This window comes from Anastrepha obliqua, chromosome 2 (genome assembly GCF_027943255.1).
Source record: "Anastrepha obliqua isolate idAnaObli1 chromosome 2, idAnaObli1_1.0, whole genome shotgun sequence".
In the NCBI taxonomy this organism is placed as follows: Eukaryota; Metazoa; Arthropoda; class Insecta; order Diptera; family Tephritidae; genus Anastrepha; species Anastrepha obliqua.
The window spans coordinates 95,317,568-95,337,544 of record NC_072893.1 but is presented as its reverse complement, the minus strand read 5'-3'; the positions used below and the strand labels follow the sequence as shown (position 1 = coordinate 95,337,544).

The following is a 19,977-nucleotide window of genomic DNA, read 5'->3' as shown; positions in this document are numbered from 1 at the left end:
CGACAGTTACTGTCACCGTCGCGGTAGGAGTAAGGGTTGTTGGACCAACGACATACACAAATTGAATCTCCAGATTTCTTGAAAATAACAATAACAAAGTGTATTCTTATTGGAACATATTACCAACTCACTTACTTTGTCCAGTAGTGAATTCTTTTGCTAATGGGTATTAAATATCGACAGTATGTAGATACTAATACAATAAATGTAAGTATATTCTTTGCAAAGCGAGTGAAGTGTGGAGCGCCGGCGACGGCAACGGCGAAGGCGATGGCGATGGCGCTTGGTTGGTGAGCAGAACAGGTTCGTTTGCGTTGCCGCGGTGCCGCACTACCCTCCATTGTCGGATCGGGTCTGATCGTTTCGAATTGAGTCTACTACCACCGGCCAGCCACCACTCTCAGTTATTTCTGGAACTTCGCGCAATGCACTTCAATGCTACGGGTTGTGGTGGCGCCGTCAATTGGTTTCGCTTACAACAAATACGCCAGTAATGAGAAAAACATACTCCTCAGTGCATATAATATATTATAAAAAAAATAACAAGATTTTAAAAAATAACATTGAAAACGCTCAGCAAAGGTCTAACAATACAAACTACTCTGTAGTCTCAAGCAAGTGCGTCGGGATTTGCAAAACTTATTGTGGCAACTATTTATAAATCGCGGGGTATTGTTATTTAAAAGGAGGAAATATACAATTTTGGTTTTTATCAAGTGTGTTCTATAGAAAAAAAGAAATTTTATGATAAAATAATGAAAACTAAAAAGGAAGAAGTATAAAGAATTTAAAACAATATACAATGACTTTTGACTTTAAAATATAATAGTGCGTAACTTTAACGGCTTTACTTTATATGCGGACACATATATGTACATATGTAGATATGTATCTTTACTATATATGTGCATATATATAGATATGAATGTGTGCACTTGCATAGACTCTGGATAAGCAAAAGATCACCATTTAAACCACTTGATTCCTCTCCGTCTCCAAATGTCGGTTGGCTTGTTAGCTGTTGGTGTTGTTGTAAAATGCGTTGGGGGTCTTTCTGTTTATATATATGTATGCATGTGTGTGTGTGTATGCATGTGCATAGATATTTTGGGCATTTTGTATTGCTGTGTTTCCTTCGCAGTACTCCGCCAATATCTCAATTCTCCTCTCAACCGCTTTGTTGTTGTCGTTATTTCGCATATTTTACGAGCATCTTAATGTGAGTAAATCTACATATCGAGTACTACGAAGTGAATTTTTGTTGTTTGTAACTATAGTTATAAAAGGTTACACACTTACATACATATGTATGTATATAGGAATAATATATGTACGTACATGTGTAGCACTGGAATGCTTATTGGCACTCACTACCCGCGTGTAGCACAACTACTTACATACAAACAACAATAAAGCAAAACAACAAAAATAGTATTTAAATGACAAGTAAATACTGGAAGTTGAAAAGATAAAATACTTAAAGATCATTTACATTTGTGTAAATATGTATAGGCATAGATGTAGTGATGCGAATTTGGCGCCATACTTAAAACACCTTCAATCAAATTTTCAGGCAGGGGTTGGCTCAGGATCAAAAGAGCACTTGCTTGAAATACGTTGGGAAGCCCCTCTCTGTCGGTCAGTCACGCCAGTTTAGCAAAAGCTTGGAAAATACCTGAACGTAGCGGTCGAGGAAACTTTTCTGATTAACCAAGCCGCAACTTTAGCCAAAATATTGGTATTCGTAACAAGACAAAGCCCGAGAGGCATCCATGGGTTGATACTAAATTTTAATTCAATCACCTTAGCTAATTGGAATAAGACGAGCAAGAATCATGCAAGCAATTTCTTCTCAGCTGCAGATGAAATTTTAATAATATTGTCATTGAAAGAAAAATGTGATATTGGATATTCTTAATTGTCGCAAAACTGCATAAAATGCCACTCAGCTTTAACGAGGATTAGAGTAAAATTTAACTGTAAATGTACTTGCAGGACTCGGTACTAATATTTGCAAGACTTTTTTGTAAAATTGAGAAGGAGGACGAGACGATTGTGCAATTTTATTGTCAAAGGCAAAGCAAATACTTCTTCGAAAATCTTCGCGCCACGAAACCAGGAAGATCCCGATCGACTTCTGCTTTGTACGAATATATAAGTACATACCTATGTATGTAACGGGTGATCAATCATGAGGTGTTTTTTTCAATAGTTAAAAAAAAACAAAAATGTAAATTATGTTCAAAACCTTTATTTATCATTTGAAAGGACATTCTTTGACATTTACTTTTTGAATATGACTTCATTCAAATGTTGGCCGCAACTACGCTTAAGGTGGTCCATTCTGAAGGTCCAATTTTTAATCACTCGTTCGAGCATTTCGACTGGAATGTCGTGAATAACACGCGTAATGTTGGCTTCCAGAGCTTCAATCGTAGCTGGTTTATCAGCATAGACCTTGGACTTCACGAATCCCCAAAGAAAAAAGTCCAAAGGTGTGATATCACAAGATCTTGGTGGCCAACTCACAGGTCCTAAACGTGAAATCAGCTGCTCTCCGAAATGACTTCTCAATAAAGTCATTGTTTCACGAGCTGTATGGCAAGTGGCTCCGTCTTGTTGAAACCAAATGTCGTAGAGATCATTAGATTCAATTTCAGGTAGCAAAAAGTCCGATATCATGGTACGGTAGCGAGCACCATTCACAGTTACGTTGCGGCCATCATCATTTTTGAAAAAATATGGACCGATGATTCAACCAGCCCATAAACCACACCAGACCGTTGTTTTCTCTGGGTGTAAAGGTAGCTCTTGAACCTGTTCTGGTTGCTCTTCATCCCAAATACGGCAATTTTGCTTATTGACGTAACCATTGAGCTAGAAATGCGCCTCATCGCTGAACAAAATTTTGCTCGAAAACAGCGGATCTTCTTCAATCTTTTCAAGAGCCCAATCAGCAAAACGGTGACGTGCAGGAAGGTCATTTGGCTTTAGTTCTTGTACGAGCTGTATTTTGTATGCTTTTAAATGAAGATCCTTCCGTAAAATTGACCAAGTTGTTCCATACGACAGTCCAAGTTGCTGAGAACGGTGCCGAATCGATTCATCGCGGTTTTCACGTACACTCTCTGCTACTGCCGCTATATTCTCAATGCTTCTTGCTGGACGTGGTCTATTCGGTCGAGAATTATCCACCAATGAATATTCGGATTCAAATTTGTTGATGGTATGTCGAATAGTGTTTAAGGCAGGCCGATTATGTTGACCATAATGCGGTCTAAGCGCACGAAAAACATTTGTTACAGAACGCTGATTTTCATAATACAGTTGAACAATTTGTAGACGTTGTTGCGGTGTGAGTCTTTCCATGATGAAATGCCAAACGCTGTTCAACAAATCCACGATGACAGTTTGCCACAACTCGCGCGCGATCTGTAAAAAAGACGCAAATGAAAAAAACTCCTCTTAATTGATCACCCGTTATATTGAGTAAACATGCTTTAAAGTAAGCAATTTAGTATTGCTCCCTGAATAAATGAAGATATATATTTTGCTCTAATGGGATAATGCTAATAGACATCGCCATGCATTTTTAAGCAACAGAAAAAAAGGCTGGCATGCTTGCCCCAAACATGTTTTATTGCACCATTTCTGCAACAGATAAAATTCTCATGATAACCATCTTCCGTTCCTAATTGTCAGTAGCTTTTAGTGGCCTTCATCTACTAGTAAGCATCAAGACCGTTACCACAAGTGGAGGTGAAGCTTGGCCTAAAAACCTATTACTACTAAACACCCTAAACTATTAATAATATTTTTGTGTTTGATTCATTTATAATTTTGTTGAAATGAACTTGTGAAATTTTTCACGGTGGCATTTTGGATCCACAGGAGAAATACCCATACTTCAGCGATCGAAGCGTGTAAGTGTACGAGTATGTACTTTATACAAAACAGCATTAAAAACCACATTTTAACCGTCTCCCCATCACTTATCTATTTTTATTAATTTCGATCTCACACTTCCACAATTCCAATACGCATCACACATTCGATTTTTGTAAACAAATCGAAGTTTCTGTTATTTCACCTGGGAATCTTCGTGGAAATTGAGTGCAAATAATATATAATATATGCAATCAAGTGAACGTTTTTTGGTTAAACAAATGTCTAATAAATTCGCAATAACAACAATTTTCTATATGCAGATACTTATAAGCAATAAAATAAATAAATAAATAGTTACGTGGGAAATCCGTCGAACTTTTTAAAAAGGAACAATTTTAAAGATTCGGGTGGTGAAAAAACAAGTTTACTACTTTGGAACATTTTCTAGCAGAAAATGTAGTTTGCGAAAACTATAATTTTTGGACGTGAACTATTTTGCAAATGTGAGCACAAAATCTACGCGAAATTTTCTTTCTATAAAGCAATACATACCCATTATTAAATAATACATACAACGAAGGAAAATATTAATGCCTCGAATCGTCTAAGAAATGCAATAATATTGATATACGTTTTTGTTAAACGGAAAAAATTCAAATCTGCAAAAGATCAACCAAATCATTTGCATACATCGATACACTCTAATAATGCATTCAAAAGTTTTACCACTGCGTCAGCGTCTGAGAAGTAACACGGCCAGCCCTAGCGCCACTCAGCTGAATCCCTTAAATGTGCTGCACACGATATTCTTTTCGGCATTGCTGGGACCATTCCTCGTGTTACTGCTGCTTTCCCAGCTAAGTGTAGATATAGATTATAGACTGTTGAGTGGGAAAGGTGGCCCCCGGATGTTAGTAGCGGCAAGTCAATCGGGCATTTACATAGATAATGGCATCGATCAGACAATAATGCATCGCGCTTTGGACGAGGATGATAAAATGGATGCGTCTTATGAGATTTTGGAGTTTCTGGGATTGTCGGAGAGGCCACGACGGAAGCATGGTCATTTATCACTGAGGTATGTTAGATTATCATATTTTATTATCCATTTAGTGTTCATCACTATTCGGGAAAATGGGAACCTATTTAGCTATGTATGTTTCCCTGTCGCCATAATTCGAGTACAAATTGTGGGATCTTTGTTTGACTGTCGCAGAGTGTTATTTACTTAATAGAAGTAGAAGTGGCAGTCACTACATTCAGCGGTGCACTTAGGTAGAAGAAGGAGGACCGTAAAAAAAATACTCCCTTGAACCATCCAGTGGTCCTAATGAGTGTCGTGGATCCTATTCGATATCTGCTACCTGATTTTTATATATCATTGGCGCGTAAGACCCCTGTTAAATGTGTGATCGAGCTCCTCCTCCAATTTATGATGTGCACCTTGACTTTGTTTCTTAATTGTTGTGGGGCCTTACAATTTTAAGCCGTTTCCGAACGGCAGATGGTTGTTTATGAGGAGCTTTTTTGTGGCAGATATACACTCAGAGGTTTGCAGATTGCCTACCGAGGGTTGACCGCTAGCAGAAAATCTGCTATCATTTGGTAATTTATGTCCAGAGCCGGGATCTATCGAATAGTTGCCCCGCCACCTGATTTATAGCGGCTTAAAATGGAGTCCCAATATATCGACGCATGTTTGGGAACAGTACAGAGTAATACAAAAGAGATAGGAGATATTTTCCGCCAGCATCCAGGCGGCCGCCGTAGCCGAATGGGTTGGCACGTGATTACCATTCGGAATTCAGAGAGAGAACATTGGTTCGAATCTCGGTGAAACACCTAAATTAAGAAAAATATTTTTCTGATAGCGGTCGCCCCTCGGCAGGCAATGGCAAACCTCAGGGTGTATTTCTGCCATGAAAAAGCTCCTCATAAAAATATCTGCCGTTCGGAGTAGGCTTGAAACTGTAGGTCCCTCCATTTGTGGAACAACATCAAGACGCACACCACAAATAGGAGGAGGAGCTCGACCAAACACCCAAAAAGGGTGTACGCGCCAATTATATATATATCTTCAGAGAGACACGCCCAGCTTTTCTTGCATATTTGGCAGTGCCCTGTTAGTACACAGTGTGGTAGTAATATGCACTCTCTCTCTTTCGGCCACGCTTTCCGTGAACTATGGCAAGACGTGCTTTGCCCCCCCAAAGTATTCTTGGCTGTACCTTGCCCTGAAGATTCATCTGAATGTTTCTATGACATGAAATCTAGGTGAGGTCAACTTTGTTCTGCTTGACTGTCACTAACTACTGGTAAACTATTCATAGCTTTGAAATGCCCTACAAATCTTTTAATTTTTCAATTTTTTTAATTTTTTGGTAGTTCCGAAACTAAAGTAAAGCTGGAAGGAAACTTACTTTTGTTGTACTATGTAATTTCACGGCTACACCAACTGTTTTTTATTTCTATTGCTTTAACAAATTTCACTTTATTTCAACTTAAACCTAAATAGCTATAAAGGGCAGCAAAAGGCTAGGCGTGATGTTAGAGGTGAGTTGAAAAAGCGGCTTGGAAAACAAGAACTCATTCAGAATTGGTTTCAAAAATATTTCCTTCCCGTATACTTTTTTGAAATCGAATAGCACGCAGAACGAAGATTAAAAAATATATATATATAAATTTAACGGTGTATTAAACAAAGGCAAAAATTAAGGAGAGCTAAGCAACTTTTAAAAGGATTTATTGAGATTATTTATATTAACAATATTTTGTTTCTTTTTTCCCCTATTCAAGATTAGGTTAGGTTAGGTTAGGTTAGCCTGGTTGGCAATAAGCCACGCATAGATCTTTTGGTCCCTAGCGATACCAGATGGAGACCGACCTCTATGAATCCCTAAAGTAGACATCATGTAGGATGTCAGCGCTTTTGGCGAATCTAAGTAGAGCTGGGAGCTCCGCTTTTGAGATGTCTTCCAGACCCTCAAACAGTGGGGCTCCCAGGCATCTTAGTCGCGTTTTTGATAATGCCGGACAAACGCACAGAAGGTGTTCTAAAGTCTCCTCAACATCCTCTCTGCATTTTATGCATTTGTCCGTGTTAGCAATCCCTATCTTGTACGCATGTGCAGCCAATAGATTGTGACCTGTTAGCATACCTATGATAGTTCTGCATTCCTTTCGCGAGAGCGTAAGTACGAATTGAGTGAGTTTTTTGTCGTTAGTTCTACACATGAGTTTTGCTGTTTTGCATGTGGTCAGGTTAGTCCACCTAGCTTTCACTTGCCTTTTCATGTGGTCGTCCATTTCATTGTATATTGTGTTTAGCGGTCTCGGTATGTCGTTCTCTTGTTCAAATGGTAGTCTAACAGCACTTTTTGCTATCTCATCTACTATTTCGTTCCCCGTAATGCCTTTGTGACCAGGTACCCAGTAGATATGCAGCCTACTGTTTCCGGCTAGCCTTTCTATGGCCTCCCTGCTCCGTCGAACATTTTTGGACTTAATACAATATGAGCTTATTGCTCTTATTGCTGCTTGACCATCCACGTATATATTAATTGTTGAGATCTTTCTTGTTCTAGTGTAGGCTAGCTCCGCGGCCTTCCCCACAGCAAAGCTTCCGCTTGGAAAATACTGCTGTGGTCTGGCAGCTTGATAGGCTGCCTTATTCCTAGTTTTGAGCAGTAGATACCCGCTCCCACTCCGTCTGGAGTTTTCGAGCCGTCTGTATAGATGTGAAAGGTTCTATGGCCAGGCTTCATGCCTTTGTGCCATCCCTCCTCTTCAATTGTAGTGCGGAACCTTCTCTCCCAATTAAAGTACGGAGTCATGTAGTCTGTGCCACCTGAGCTCCACTTTCCTATTGAGCTGTGACCGAAGGTTCTGCAGATGAATACCCCCGCAGCCATTAGCCTCCTCGCGGATTTCGCTGCCAGGTTTTCTGCCATGAGGTCAATAGGTGGCATGCTGAGTATCATTTCCAGCGCCGCCGTTGGAGTGGTCTTCATCGCTCCTGTTATGCACAGAGCAGCGAGTCGTTGAATGCTTTCCAGCGGCATTAAGTATGTCAGTTTTTTTGTCGCAGTCCACCATACTAAGGTTCCGTACAGCAATATCGGTCTGACTACTGCTGTGTAGCACCAATGCATCAGGGAGGGTGATAGACCCCAAGTAACGCCCAGCATTCTTTTACATGCGTACAACACATTACTGGCCTTTTTCACCCTCTCCTCAACGTTGTGCTTCCACAGCAATTTGCTGTCCAATATTACTCCGAGGTACCTTGCATAATCTTTGAGAAGTAGTTCGATGTTGCCTAGCTTCGGGAGGTTCCACGCCGGAACTTTGTACTTCCTGGTAAAAAGTACCATGTCCGTTTTTCCCGCGTTTATCCCTAGCCCTGCGCGAGATGCCCATTGATGTATCGTTTTGAGAGTGCTGTTCATCACATTACTGATGGTGTCCAGGTACTTTCCTGTAACTACTATAGCTATGTCATCGGCATATGCCACTAGTTTAGGTGCCCTATTCAAGATTACAAATAGGACTTTTGATAAACTTTTCACTAGACAGGGCTAGTTTACTGGGGCGGCAGCCCTTGTTCGAGAGAAACGCGCGTCATTCCGGTAACGTAGAACCGGCTGTCATGGGAATGACAAGTAGGACTTTTTGAATGCTCAGGCTTGGGCTTTTTGTTTTTGTTACGTTTTGCTTCCTTTCATGCCAAAACCAGTTTGATTTATTGAAGTTTTCAGTTCGGAGCTAAATTCAAGCGTTATAGCGGGTATATCCAGTATTTCAAACGCCTCTGCATTGCCTTTTTTGAGTGGCTTACTTCTTTACTGTCTTTATATGTGAGTATGTGCATGTGTGTGTATGTAAGCGCGTACAAATGCTTAACAGACTTGCTGACTACTTTGCCGGTTTGCCTTACCTTAGTTATGCAAATATTTAAATAATTTTATATTCACTTATTTGTTCATATCATTTATTTTCACTTTGCTCACTTCACCACTTCCAATCGCAATTTCTTGCGTTTTGCATTTGTATTTGATGACATTTGTTGTTTTTTGCTTTGGTTTTTATTTATTTTTGTTCCTATTTCGTTAATTGAGTAACAAAATATATATTTTTTTGATTAATTTGCTTGGGCTCCATTTCGTCTACAAATTGCATGTGCCATTTGTTTCCAGAAGGGCGATGTATTCGATTTCGCGTTCTTATGAAATTGTGTTGAATAGCTGTGAAATATTCCAAATACTCGAATTACATAAAAATGGCGCAATGCATAAAATATAGTACATATTTGTACATGTGTATGTATGCGCGTAATAATAATCAATGCACTTTGGATGTACAGAACTTTCGAAAGGAATGTTTGTCAAAAAAGCTGTCAAAGTAATTAGATTTTTACAAATTCTTCTTGGCAAATTACCATGTGAGGAAAGTAACATGAATAAGGTTGGCAAATGGTGGATATTTATTTCCAGAATTCACACAGCGCCAAATTTACGGATTTTTTTCCCAGATGGCACATAGGCTTGAGGAGTGTTGAATACGTCTAGAATGTCTATAAGCCTGTTGAGCGCTCCGCATCTACCATTGATGCCTTTAAAAACTTTTTATGAAAATACTCAAAATTGCAGATATATACATACATATGTTCGCATGTAAGTACTTCGCCTCAACGAGTTTCCACCAAGCCAACGTCCCAACAGGGTCCGGTACTCGAAGTGTAATCAACTTCAGACAGCTCGCGCAGCTGATGCACGGGTATCAGCTGTCTGACCTTTTTAATTGGATACACTTCGACTGCCGGACCCTGTACTGTCGCTTTTCTGTTATAATCGAAAAATCAAAATTTGTTGTACTGTTTCGATAAGTCCTCGCCTGAATAAGAAGTTATCACATTCAAATGGAATTTGCGAAAATTTAGGAAACTTAACCAACCAGTTTCCTGTTGTTTCTGTACTTCAACAGCAAAATTTTTGTCAGGCTCCGTTGAGAAATTTCAGTTATCGAATATATCAATTCCATTAGGTTCTTTCGCTCAACCGTTATTAGAAAAAATTAAAATGAAATTATCTATTATATTCAAAATTTCTTCATTTTCAGAAAATCGGCACCACAATTTCTGCTCGATGTTTATCATCGATTAACCGAAGAGGAGAATTCAGAAGCGCAAACTCGTACGAAACGTGACCTCGAAGAACAAGAGAATTTTATAACAGATCTGGACAAGCAAGCAATCGACCAGAGTGATATTATAATGACATTTTTAAATAGAAGTAAGTAAAAAGAATAGGAAAAATATATATTAATAAATTTTAATGAATTTGTATATATGTATGTATATGATCAAGTTGAAAATCGGAGCAAAGTGTAATTTCCTAAATTGAAACTTACAGACAGTTAGACTATCTGCAATCATGAGAAAGCAATTCAATTAGGAAAGTAATTACTTTTGCCTTTGAAAAGTACTGTACATACTACTATATAGGGACATACTAAGTACAGTTACTTTCCGAAATTGCTCAGGCGCTTGCCACGTCCGACGGCTTCTTAACTTCCTAAGTTAAGCGGGAGTGCTTATTAATTAGAGGCAGTAAAGTTTATCCTAGGTTTCGGGTGGGAACGGAGGTTTGTAAATATGTTTTAAAAAGTTCGATGTTTCAGAAGGCACTGACCGTGCGCCCTTGGTGGTAATAAATCCGATTAATTGCATCGAATAGTTCTTGGCCATACAAACTAATAGGACAGAATTTAGTACAGTAATGAGTTTGTGTATCGAATGTTTCCTTAGCCTATTGAGAATGTTTAAAAAAGTAGTTTATGTATGTATAAATATGTCTATCTAAAAAATAATTTGGTTCAAAGGTATAATCTTTTTATGCAGATTTTTTGTTTTTGCAAGAAAAAAATGGGTTTCTTCTTCAACACAATTTCTTATCTGTAACTCCTGCTGATCCTATATATATAAATCATTTGCCTTTATTGCGTTTTAAGAACTTGTTGCTCTATGCATTCACTTTCCTTTGTACAAATTCCAAGAAATGGTCTCCAGTGTGCAATACCTTTGAATTTGAATTGAGCAAAAGAGAGATATGGAAGGAAGTCGAATTTTCGTATCTTGCTTTTCTGGCGGTCTCTTACGGATAGCATGTAATATTTCGGTATGCAAGCATATGTATATATGTACATATAAGTTAACACGCGCTACGCTTATTTTCTCTTTTTCCTTTGCTTTTGCTTTACCTAATTGTAATTTAATAAGACAAACAAGTTGTAGACATTAGGTAAGCAATTTATTTCTTAAGCGTGCCGGAAATGCAAGTAACAGAATATGACCTGCAGGCACTAATTGGGCAATTCTTTCCAAAGAATTAAAAATGCAATACTTGCACTAATATTGTAAAACTTAGTATAATTAATTGAATTGTAAAAATAAATTTTTAGTCTAAAACTGGAGTCCAATAAAGCGGGGCATTAGCTCCGATCCTTTTTAAAAACATAAATCGACTTTCAAATTAAAAACTGGCGCCCGAGCAGGGACCAGTCGCGAAAAAGTGAAAAGTGTTTAAAAGTGTCTGTGAAAGGAAGAAATTAAAAGTTGACTTCCCAACGGCACCAACGTTTAAAAGTGTCTGTGAAAGGAAGAAATTAAAAGTTGACTTCCCAACGGCACCAACCCTATTTTCCGACTGGTCATCAGGATTTCCAGCAGACTCAGGCTCTCTTGTGTTCGTCCGGAGACCACCTCGCATCGAAGTGTTGCAGCAGGAGCCGCAGTAGGTCGGAACGACCAAAAAGGAATACATCCGTGCAGCCAGCGAGGGAAGAGTAGTTCAATGCTACTCCTACTGTAAGTTAGCGTATTTAACTAAAAACATTAAGTCAAATTAAACCTTTTTAAATTTACAAAATAATAAAATTAATAACTTGAGACATTAAATAAGAAGTGAGTTATTGCATTAAGTGAAACTAAACCTTTTTAAATTTACAAAATAACAAAATTAACAACTAGAGATATTAAATAAGAAGTGTGTTATTGCATTAAGTGAAATTAAACCTTTTTTAAATTTACAAAATAATAAAATTAATAACTAGAGATATTAAATAAGAAGTGATCCATTGTGTATTGCAATATATTTTAACTAATTTTTCGCATAGGTACGAAAAGCGTGTTCTAATTTGTAAGGATCAAACCAAGAACTATAGAAAATATTTAATCGACAAAAAATAAAGTGTAATAAAAATAATTTGAAAGTTAGGAATAAGATAAAGCAATCCAATTCTGGATCAAGACAAAATCTAAATACAAGTTAATTTTGACATTTCCGTTATTTAAATTATAAGGCGTAAATAATCGTGTCCAATTGCGAAGATGAGTAATCCAAGCAATCTGATAAGACCACCGGTTCTGGGTCAAATCCCTCCGGGTGCAAATCTCCAAAACGAAGAATATAGGAGCATAGTTAGGCAAATAACAGAAGTGGTCAATAGAATATTAGACGACAGGTTAGCAGTTAGGAACGTTATAGAGGTAGACGAACCTGTTAACATAGGACCCCAAGGAATCAGTGAACTCGACAAAATTCCTGATGTTGTGCGTTCTTTGCGAGAATTTTCAGGGGACCCAGGTGAATTCGGATCCTGGAAGAAAAGTGTCGATAGAGTTCTACAACTGTACGAGCCAATGCGAGGCTCACATAAATACTTTGGTATCTTAAACACCATACGAAACAAAATTACAGGCCAAGCGGACATTGTGCTGGAGTCCTACAGCACACCCTTAAATTGGACCGCGATTTCACGTTGTCTCACAACGCATTACGGCGACAAACGAGACCTAGGTACTTTAGAGTACCAAATGGCCTCACTGACTCAGGGAAATCTAACCATACACGAATATTATCAGAAGGTCTATTCAAACCTTTCTCTGATCCTGAACAAAATTTCTTGTTTAGAAGCCGGATCAGAACCCCGGAAACTTCTTGTAGACACGTATAGAAACAAAGCGTTGGATACCTTCGTTAGAGGTCTCAATGGCGACCTTCCGAGACTCCTAGGGATAAGAGAACCAGCAGACCTTCCAGAGGCTCTGCAATTATGCCTCAAATTGGAGAATCAAACCTACCGAGCAAATATCGTCAGTAGGAAACCACCTGTAAATCTACGAAGGAATTTTCCCCCACAGCCCCACGCCGCACCGAAACCATTTTACCCACACCTTGCCCATTGGAATCAACCAATGCAGAGACAAACACTCCCACCCTCCTATATCCCACCTCAACAACAAGGGCACTGGCAAAGACCCCAGAATTTTTTCCCACAACAACAAAACTTCAATTCTCAACCTCGACACCTGCCACCACCTAGACCTTTTGCACCAAAGCCTATGCCAAGACCTGAACCAATGGACATCGACCAGAGCATGCAGACGAGAAGGGTCAATTACATTAATAGGCCACCACAAAACCTAGCATTTCACGGGAAAAGACCACCACCTCCCCAGCAAGGTATGGAAAAAGGACAACGAAACTTTAACATAGAAGCGGAACAATGCAACAGCGTCGCATACCGACAAGATTTGGAATATGCAAACCAACACGACGAAATTAGACAAGACAATTACAACGTGCAAGAAACTCTCGAACAGTACGGTACAGACGACAACGCTGCAGAGGATTTTTCGGACATCCATTTTTTAGATTAGCAAACTCCTCACTTCCATATTTTGAATGTAAAACGAAGGAAGGAGGAATTTTAAAAATATTGATCGATACGGGCTCAAACAACAATTATATGCAACCCTCTATTGTACCCAATTCCCTCCCAAATGACCAACCCTTTTTTGCTAACACTATAGCTGGAAAAATAAAAATTACGCACCACACCAACGTTAGTTTATTCGGAATACCCGATCTAAAAATTAAATTTTTTTTATTACCCTCCTTAAAGTCATTCCACGGCATCTTAGGCAATGACAGCCTCAAGCAACTTTCGGCGGTAATCCACACAAAATACAATTATATGACAATACAAGATAGAGTCAGGATTAAAATAAAACAGCAAACCATACAATCAATTAACACAATAGACATACAGACTGACCACCTAAATGACAGACAGAAGACCACACTTAACGCAATTGCGAAGAATTTTCCCAAACTTTTTACCGAACCTGAAGAAAGACTGACATACACTACGAAAGTACAAGGAAGCATAAGGACGTCCACGGACACACCAATATACACCAAATTTTATCCGTACCCTATGTCACTGAAAGTGGAAGTAGAGAAACAAATCAAAGACTTGCTACAAAATGGTATAATAAGACCTTCAAGGTCTCCATACAATTCACCTGTATGGATAGTACCAAAAAAACCAGACACTTCAGGAGAGAAGAAATTTCGCATGGTAATTGACTATCGAAAATTGAACCTAGTAACTATATCGGACAGATATCCTATACCCGAAATAAATGGAGTACTAGCACATCTAGGAAGAAATAAATTCTTCTCAGTACTCGATTTAAAGAGCGGCTTCCACCAGATTCCTCTAAAGGAATCGGATATAGAGAAGACAGCTTTTTCGGTAAATCACGGTAAATACGAATTTACCCGGCTACCTTTCGGCCTCAAGAACGCTCCTTCAATTTTTCAAAGAGCTCTTGACGACATCTTAAGGAACCATATAGGAAAGAGATGTTACGTGTACATCGACGACATCATAATATTTAGTAAAGATCAGGAAACCCACTTTAATGACATCCAACAAATCTTCGATACGTTAGAAAAAGCAAATCTAAAAGTACAACTTGACAAATGTCAATTCCTAAAAACAGAAGTGGAATTTTTAGGTTTTATAATATCCGAAAAAGGCCTCAAAACAAATCCACAAAAAACCGACGCAATAGCAAAGTTTCCAATACCTAAAACTCTAAAAGAACTCCGATCATTTTTAGGACTTTCAGGGTATTATCGCCGCTTCATCAAAGACTACGCGAAGCTCGCGAAACCCCTTACAGTCCTCTTAAGAGGGGAAGGCGGACGAGTGTCCAAGAATCAATCAAAGAAAGTCATGGTAACCTTGAACAAAGACGCCTTAGATTCCTTCGAGAAACTTAAACGATCACTCATTGGTAAAGACATAATGCTTGCATACCCCGACTACTCTAAAGAATTTGTGTTAACAACAGATGCCTCCAATTACGCAATTGGAGCCGTACTATCGCAAAACGACAAGCCAATAACTTTCATCTCTAGAACTCTTTCTAAAGCCGAAGAGCATTACGCAGCGAACGAAAGAGAAATGCTAGCGATAGTGTGGGCGCTGAATTCCTTGCGAAACTACCTTTACGGTTCCGCGAAGGTTAAAATCGTTACGGACCATCAGCCACTCACTTTCGCCCTAAGCAACAGAAACCACAACAGTAAGATGAAAAGGTGGAAGGCCAGATTAGAAGAGTATGACTACGAGCTAATCTACAAACCAGGAAAAACCAATATTGTGGCCGACGCACTCTCAAGACCGCCACAAGTATCACAAATCAATTCATTGACAGGAACGCAACATAGTGACGAAAGTTCTGCGCACAATCTTATCCCAGCTGTAGAAGGACCTATAAATGCTTTCAAGAACCAAATTTGGCTCCTAAATGGCGACGAAAATAGTTACCAATTCAAAATACCCTTTCCCACATACCATAGACACATTTTTAATCAACAAGATTACGACGAACAAAATCTAATTTCAATTCTTAAACGTTATTTAAATCCCTCGGTAATAAACGGACTTTTTACCTCAGAGCCAATCATGGGAAAAATCCAACGATTATACCATCTTCATTTTTCTAAATTCAGAATACGTTTTACCCAAACCAAAGTCGAGGACCTTACAGACGAAGCCAGACAGGAAATAGAAATGCTAGAAGAACACAGACGCGCCCATAGGAATGCACAGGAAAATAAAATCCAACTATTACAAAAATTTTACTTTCCAAAAATGAGTGCTAAAATAGAAATTCTAGTCAGACAATGCAAAATTTGCAAGGAGAATAAATATGACCGACATCCAAATAAGCCACAGCTGCTTGAAACTCCCATTCCGAAATATCCCGGTGAAATAGTGCATATTGACATTTATAACACAGAGAAAAATCTAGTTCTTACTGCAGTCGACAAATTTTCCAAATATGCCCAAGCTAGAGTAATAAAAAGCAGAGCTTCGGAAGACATTAGGGAACCTCTGAGACAGATAATTTTTGCATTCGGCGTACCAAAAATGATAGTAGTAGACAACGAAAAAGCATTAAACTCAGCCTCCTTATGTTTTATGTTAGAGGATCAACTTGGAATAGAAATCTACAAGACACCTCCTTACACAAGCACAGTAAACGGGCAGGTGGAACGATTCCACTCAACCCTCTCAGAAATTGCGCGCTGCCTAAAGGCGGAACGAATCCATAGAACATTCCTAGAAATTTTGGACAGATCGGTATACGAGTACAATTGCACAGTCCACTCGACAACAGGGAAGAAACCGATAGAAATATTTTTTGGACGCAGGGTCTCTACAAATCCCGACCAGTACGAGAAGGCCCGGCAGGAAAATATCGAAGCACTTAGGAAAAAACAAGCAAAAGACTTAGAAGTACACAATCGGAAGAGGACCCCAATGAAAACATATTTGCCAGGTGACATTATTTACGTGCGAGTAAATAAAAGACTAGGCTCAAAACTTACTAACAGATACAAAAAGGAAATAGTAAAGGAAGACAAATCTAGTGTAGTTATAACAGAAAAAGACCGAACCGTACACAAGAGTAATATTAGAACTTAACTCATCTATTGCTTTCAGATTAATAATACCACTCGCCACAGGCGAGTTCCGTATCCTCGATTATACAAATTCACAACTTGCAACCTTTAATACAGGATGGACCAAAATCCAAAATGGCACTTACAAAATTATACATACAATAGACACGGACGAATACCAAAGGACTTTGAACGAACTCAACTCCACGATAAGACACAAAATAACTCCCGACAATTCCTTACTCCCCTTCTTGCTCCATGAAATGTCCGAAATACAAAGTTTCCTAAGTAGATTAAAGCCAAAGGTAAACAAGAGATCCATAAACGCAATTGGTACCGCCTGGAAATGGCTCACAGGGAGCCCGGATCACGAAGATCTCGTTATGTTAGAAAATCATATAAACAATTTACTTGAAAATAACAATAACCAATTAATAATAAATAGAGCAATGAGCGGAAGAATAAATAATATAACGGAAGTGTCAAATAAAATATTTAAAATATTAAAAGATAAGGAAGATGTTCAGCATGATATGGCTGTAAACATTAAATTTAAGCTACAATTAATAAAAGATGAAATCATAAATATCAATTATGCAATACATTGGGCCAAAGTTGGCATTGTAAATTCATATATATTTTCTAACGTTGAAATGAAACTAATAAAAGAAATTATTGAGAAAAATAATATTCCCTTCACTAATATAGAAGAGGCATTTGAATTCAGTAACGTTAAGATAGCCTCTAGTAATTCTAAGATTGTATACTTAATTGAAATCCCAATAACTGACAACAATTTATGTGAATCCCTATTAATAAAAGCAATAAAGAAAGGTAATAGATTATATAAAATACCATTTGAAAAAATTATAAGATGTCAAAATAAAATCTTTGGAAAGAAAAGCAACTGTAAAGAACATAATGAAATTAAAATTTGTACAAAGGAAAATATTGTAGACATCAGTAACTCCACATGCATTCCTCATCTACTCAAAAGCCGATCGCCTAGCTGCATCACGATTAACAACCAACACATTCCCACTGTCCTAGAAGTCCTCCCAGGAATAATACTTTTAAATCGATTTAACGACACCGTTCACATCGACAAGGAGAAGATTAACTTAACTGGATCATTCGCAATCCAGTACCATAACTCCACCATTATAATAAACAACCAAACATTTCTGTCTAAAGAAATCTCCAGCGGAAAACCCCTTCCTGCAGTTCTACAACCAAATGCAACACTTACGGCCGAAGAAGAATTACTAAGCCTGGAAATGATGAAAGAACTTCACCTAAAAAACATAAACTATATCGAGACTTTAAAAAATAAAGGATTAACAACATCAATAGTTAATTTTGGGATATCTGGTATAACTTTAACTCTAATGGCAATCGGGGTACTAAAACTAACTTCAACGAAAGGCCCAAAGCGAGGGGCCAAACACGTCTCCGAATTCTTCAAAAGGGCCCCATTACAAGAGGTAACAGTTAAAAATTTCCAACAACCCGAACCACATCCTGAAGATTATCCTACTCAGACGCACGAGGACGTTCGTTTTTAAATGCGGAGGAGTTAACACGCGCTACGCTTATTTTCTCTTTTTCCTTTGCTTTTGCTTTACCTAATTGTAATTTAATAAGACAAACAAGTTGTAGACATTAGGTAAGCAATTTATTTCTTAAGCGTGCCGGAAATGCAAGTAACAGAATATGACCTGCAGGCACTAATTGGGCAATTCTTTCCAAAGAATTAAAAATGCAATACTTGCACTAATATTGTAAAACTTAGTATAATTAATTGAATTGTAAAAATAAATTTTTAGTCTAAAACTGGAGTCCAATAAAGCGGGGCATTAGCTCCGATCCTTTTTAAAAACATAAATCGACTTTCAAATTAAAAACTTATATACACACATGCATATATGACAGTATGAGCAATCAGTATATTATTTTAAGTGGACTACCTGCCGTCTAAGGGACGACACTGCTATTGCCTTTAAATACTCTCAGCCATTTTGAATCTGTTTAATTATTTATGTGTGTATTCATTTTTGCTTTACTTTCTCTTCTTTTAGACCACCATGTCGATGAGGTCCGTCACGAGCATGGTCGGCGGCTTTGGTTTAATGTGTCCGATGTACCTGACGATAATTATCTAATGATGGCTGAGCTGCGTATATATCAAAATCCAACTCAGGGCAAATGGATGACCAGCGGCAAGGAGTTCACCATCACTGTTTATTCAATTATTAATATGGAGGGCCGACGTGAATTGGAGGTGCTCTCCTCAGTTAATACGACATCAGATTATCAGGGTTGGTTGGAATTGAATGTGACACAAGGCTTGGATATTTGGTTGCATGATCACAAAAGCAATAAGGGACTCTATATTGGAGCACATGCGGTGAATAAGCCGGAAAGAGAGGTGAAATTGGACGATATTGGTTTGGTGCATCCGAAAGGTGATGATGAGTATCAGCCATTCATGATTGGTTTCTTTCGTGGCCCTGAGGTGTGATTATATTTTCGTCAGCTCCATTATATTTAGGAAGTTGAATAAACATGTATATTTTTTCAGCTCATTAAATCTGCTAACCGTCATAGTCGAAAGAAGCGCAATACCCCGCATGTACGCCGTCGTAAGAAGTCCGAAATGATAAACCCGTTCCTTGAAGGAACTGTTGAAAATATGCGTAGTTGCCAAATGCAGACTCTCTATATCGACTTCAAAGATCTGGGCTGGCATGTAAGCTTATTTTATAAAACCATTTTTTTAATTTAATAACAATCTTAATTTTTTTTTAATTATATTTGACAGGATTGGATCATTGCGCCAGATGGGTATGGCGCTTACTATTGCAGTGGTGAATGCAATTTTCCACTTAATGCTCATATGAATGCCACGAATCATGCCATTGTTCAGACTTTGGTGCATTTGTTGGAGCCGAAAAAGGTGCCGAAGCCTTGTTGTGCCCCAACACGTTTAGGTGCTTTACCCGTCCTCTACCATTTGAACGAAGAGAATGTTAATTTAAAAAAATATAAAAATATGATTGTGAAAAGTTGTGGCTGTCATTAAATATGAAGTAAGAGAAAAACATTACAAACAAACGAGATTAATAAAAATAAAAATAATTAGTAATAAAAATAATTAGTAATAGAAATAATTATCTATTAGTATTGTTTTGCGTAGCCCCTTAAAAAATGTTCTATTCTACTTTCAATTTGGTACATTCTTGTTTTTTTTCCTTTTATGGTAGGG

General features: G+C 38.1%; 1 protein-coding gene across 8 annotated transcripts; it reads left to right on the top strand.

The window, feature by feature from the left end:
* The first annotated feature begins 412 nt into the window (after positions 1 to 412).
* Positions 413 to 19,866, top strand: LOC129237627 (protein 60A). Of its 8 annotated transcripts, none has more exons than XM_054872494.1 (6): positions 413 to 490; positions 4,209 to 4,966; positions 10,006 to 10,178; positions 18,791 to 19,227; positions 19,294 to 19,461; positions 19,534 to 19,866. In XM_054872494.1, exons 2-6 carry the CDS (start codon positions 4,596 to 4,598, stop codon positions 19,792 to 19,794), a joined length of 1,410 nt encoding a protein of 469 aa, XP_054728469.1. In that variant the 5' UTR covers positions 413 to 490; positions 4,209 to 4,595; the 3' UTR covers positions 19,795 to 19,866. The 8 variants fall into 8 exon arrangements, with proteins under 8 accessions (XP_054728469.1, XP_054728468.1, XP_054728466.1 ...); XM_054872493.1 differs by having other exon boundaries at positions 419 to 618; XM_054872491.1 differs by having other exon boundaries at positions 419 to 669.
* The last annotated feature ends 111 nt before the right edge of the window (positions 19,867 to 19,977 follow it).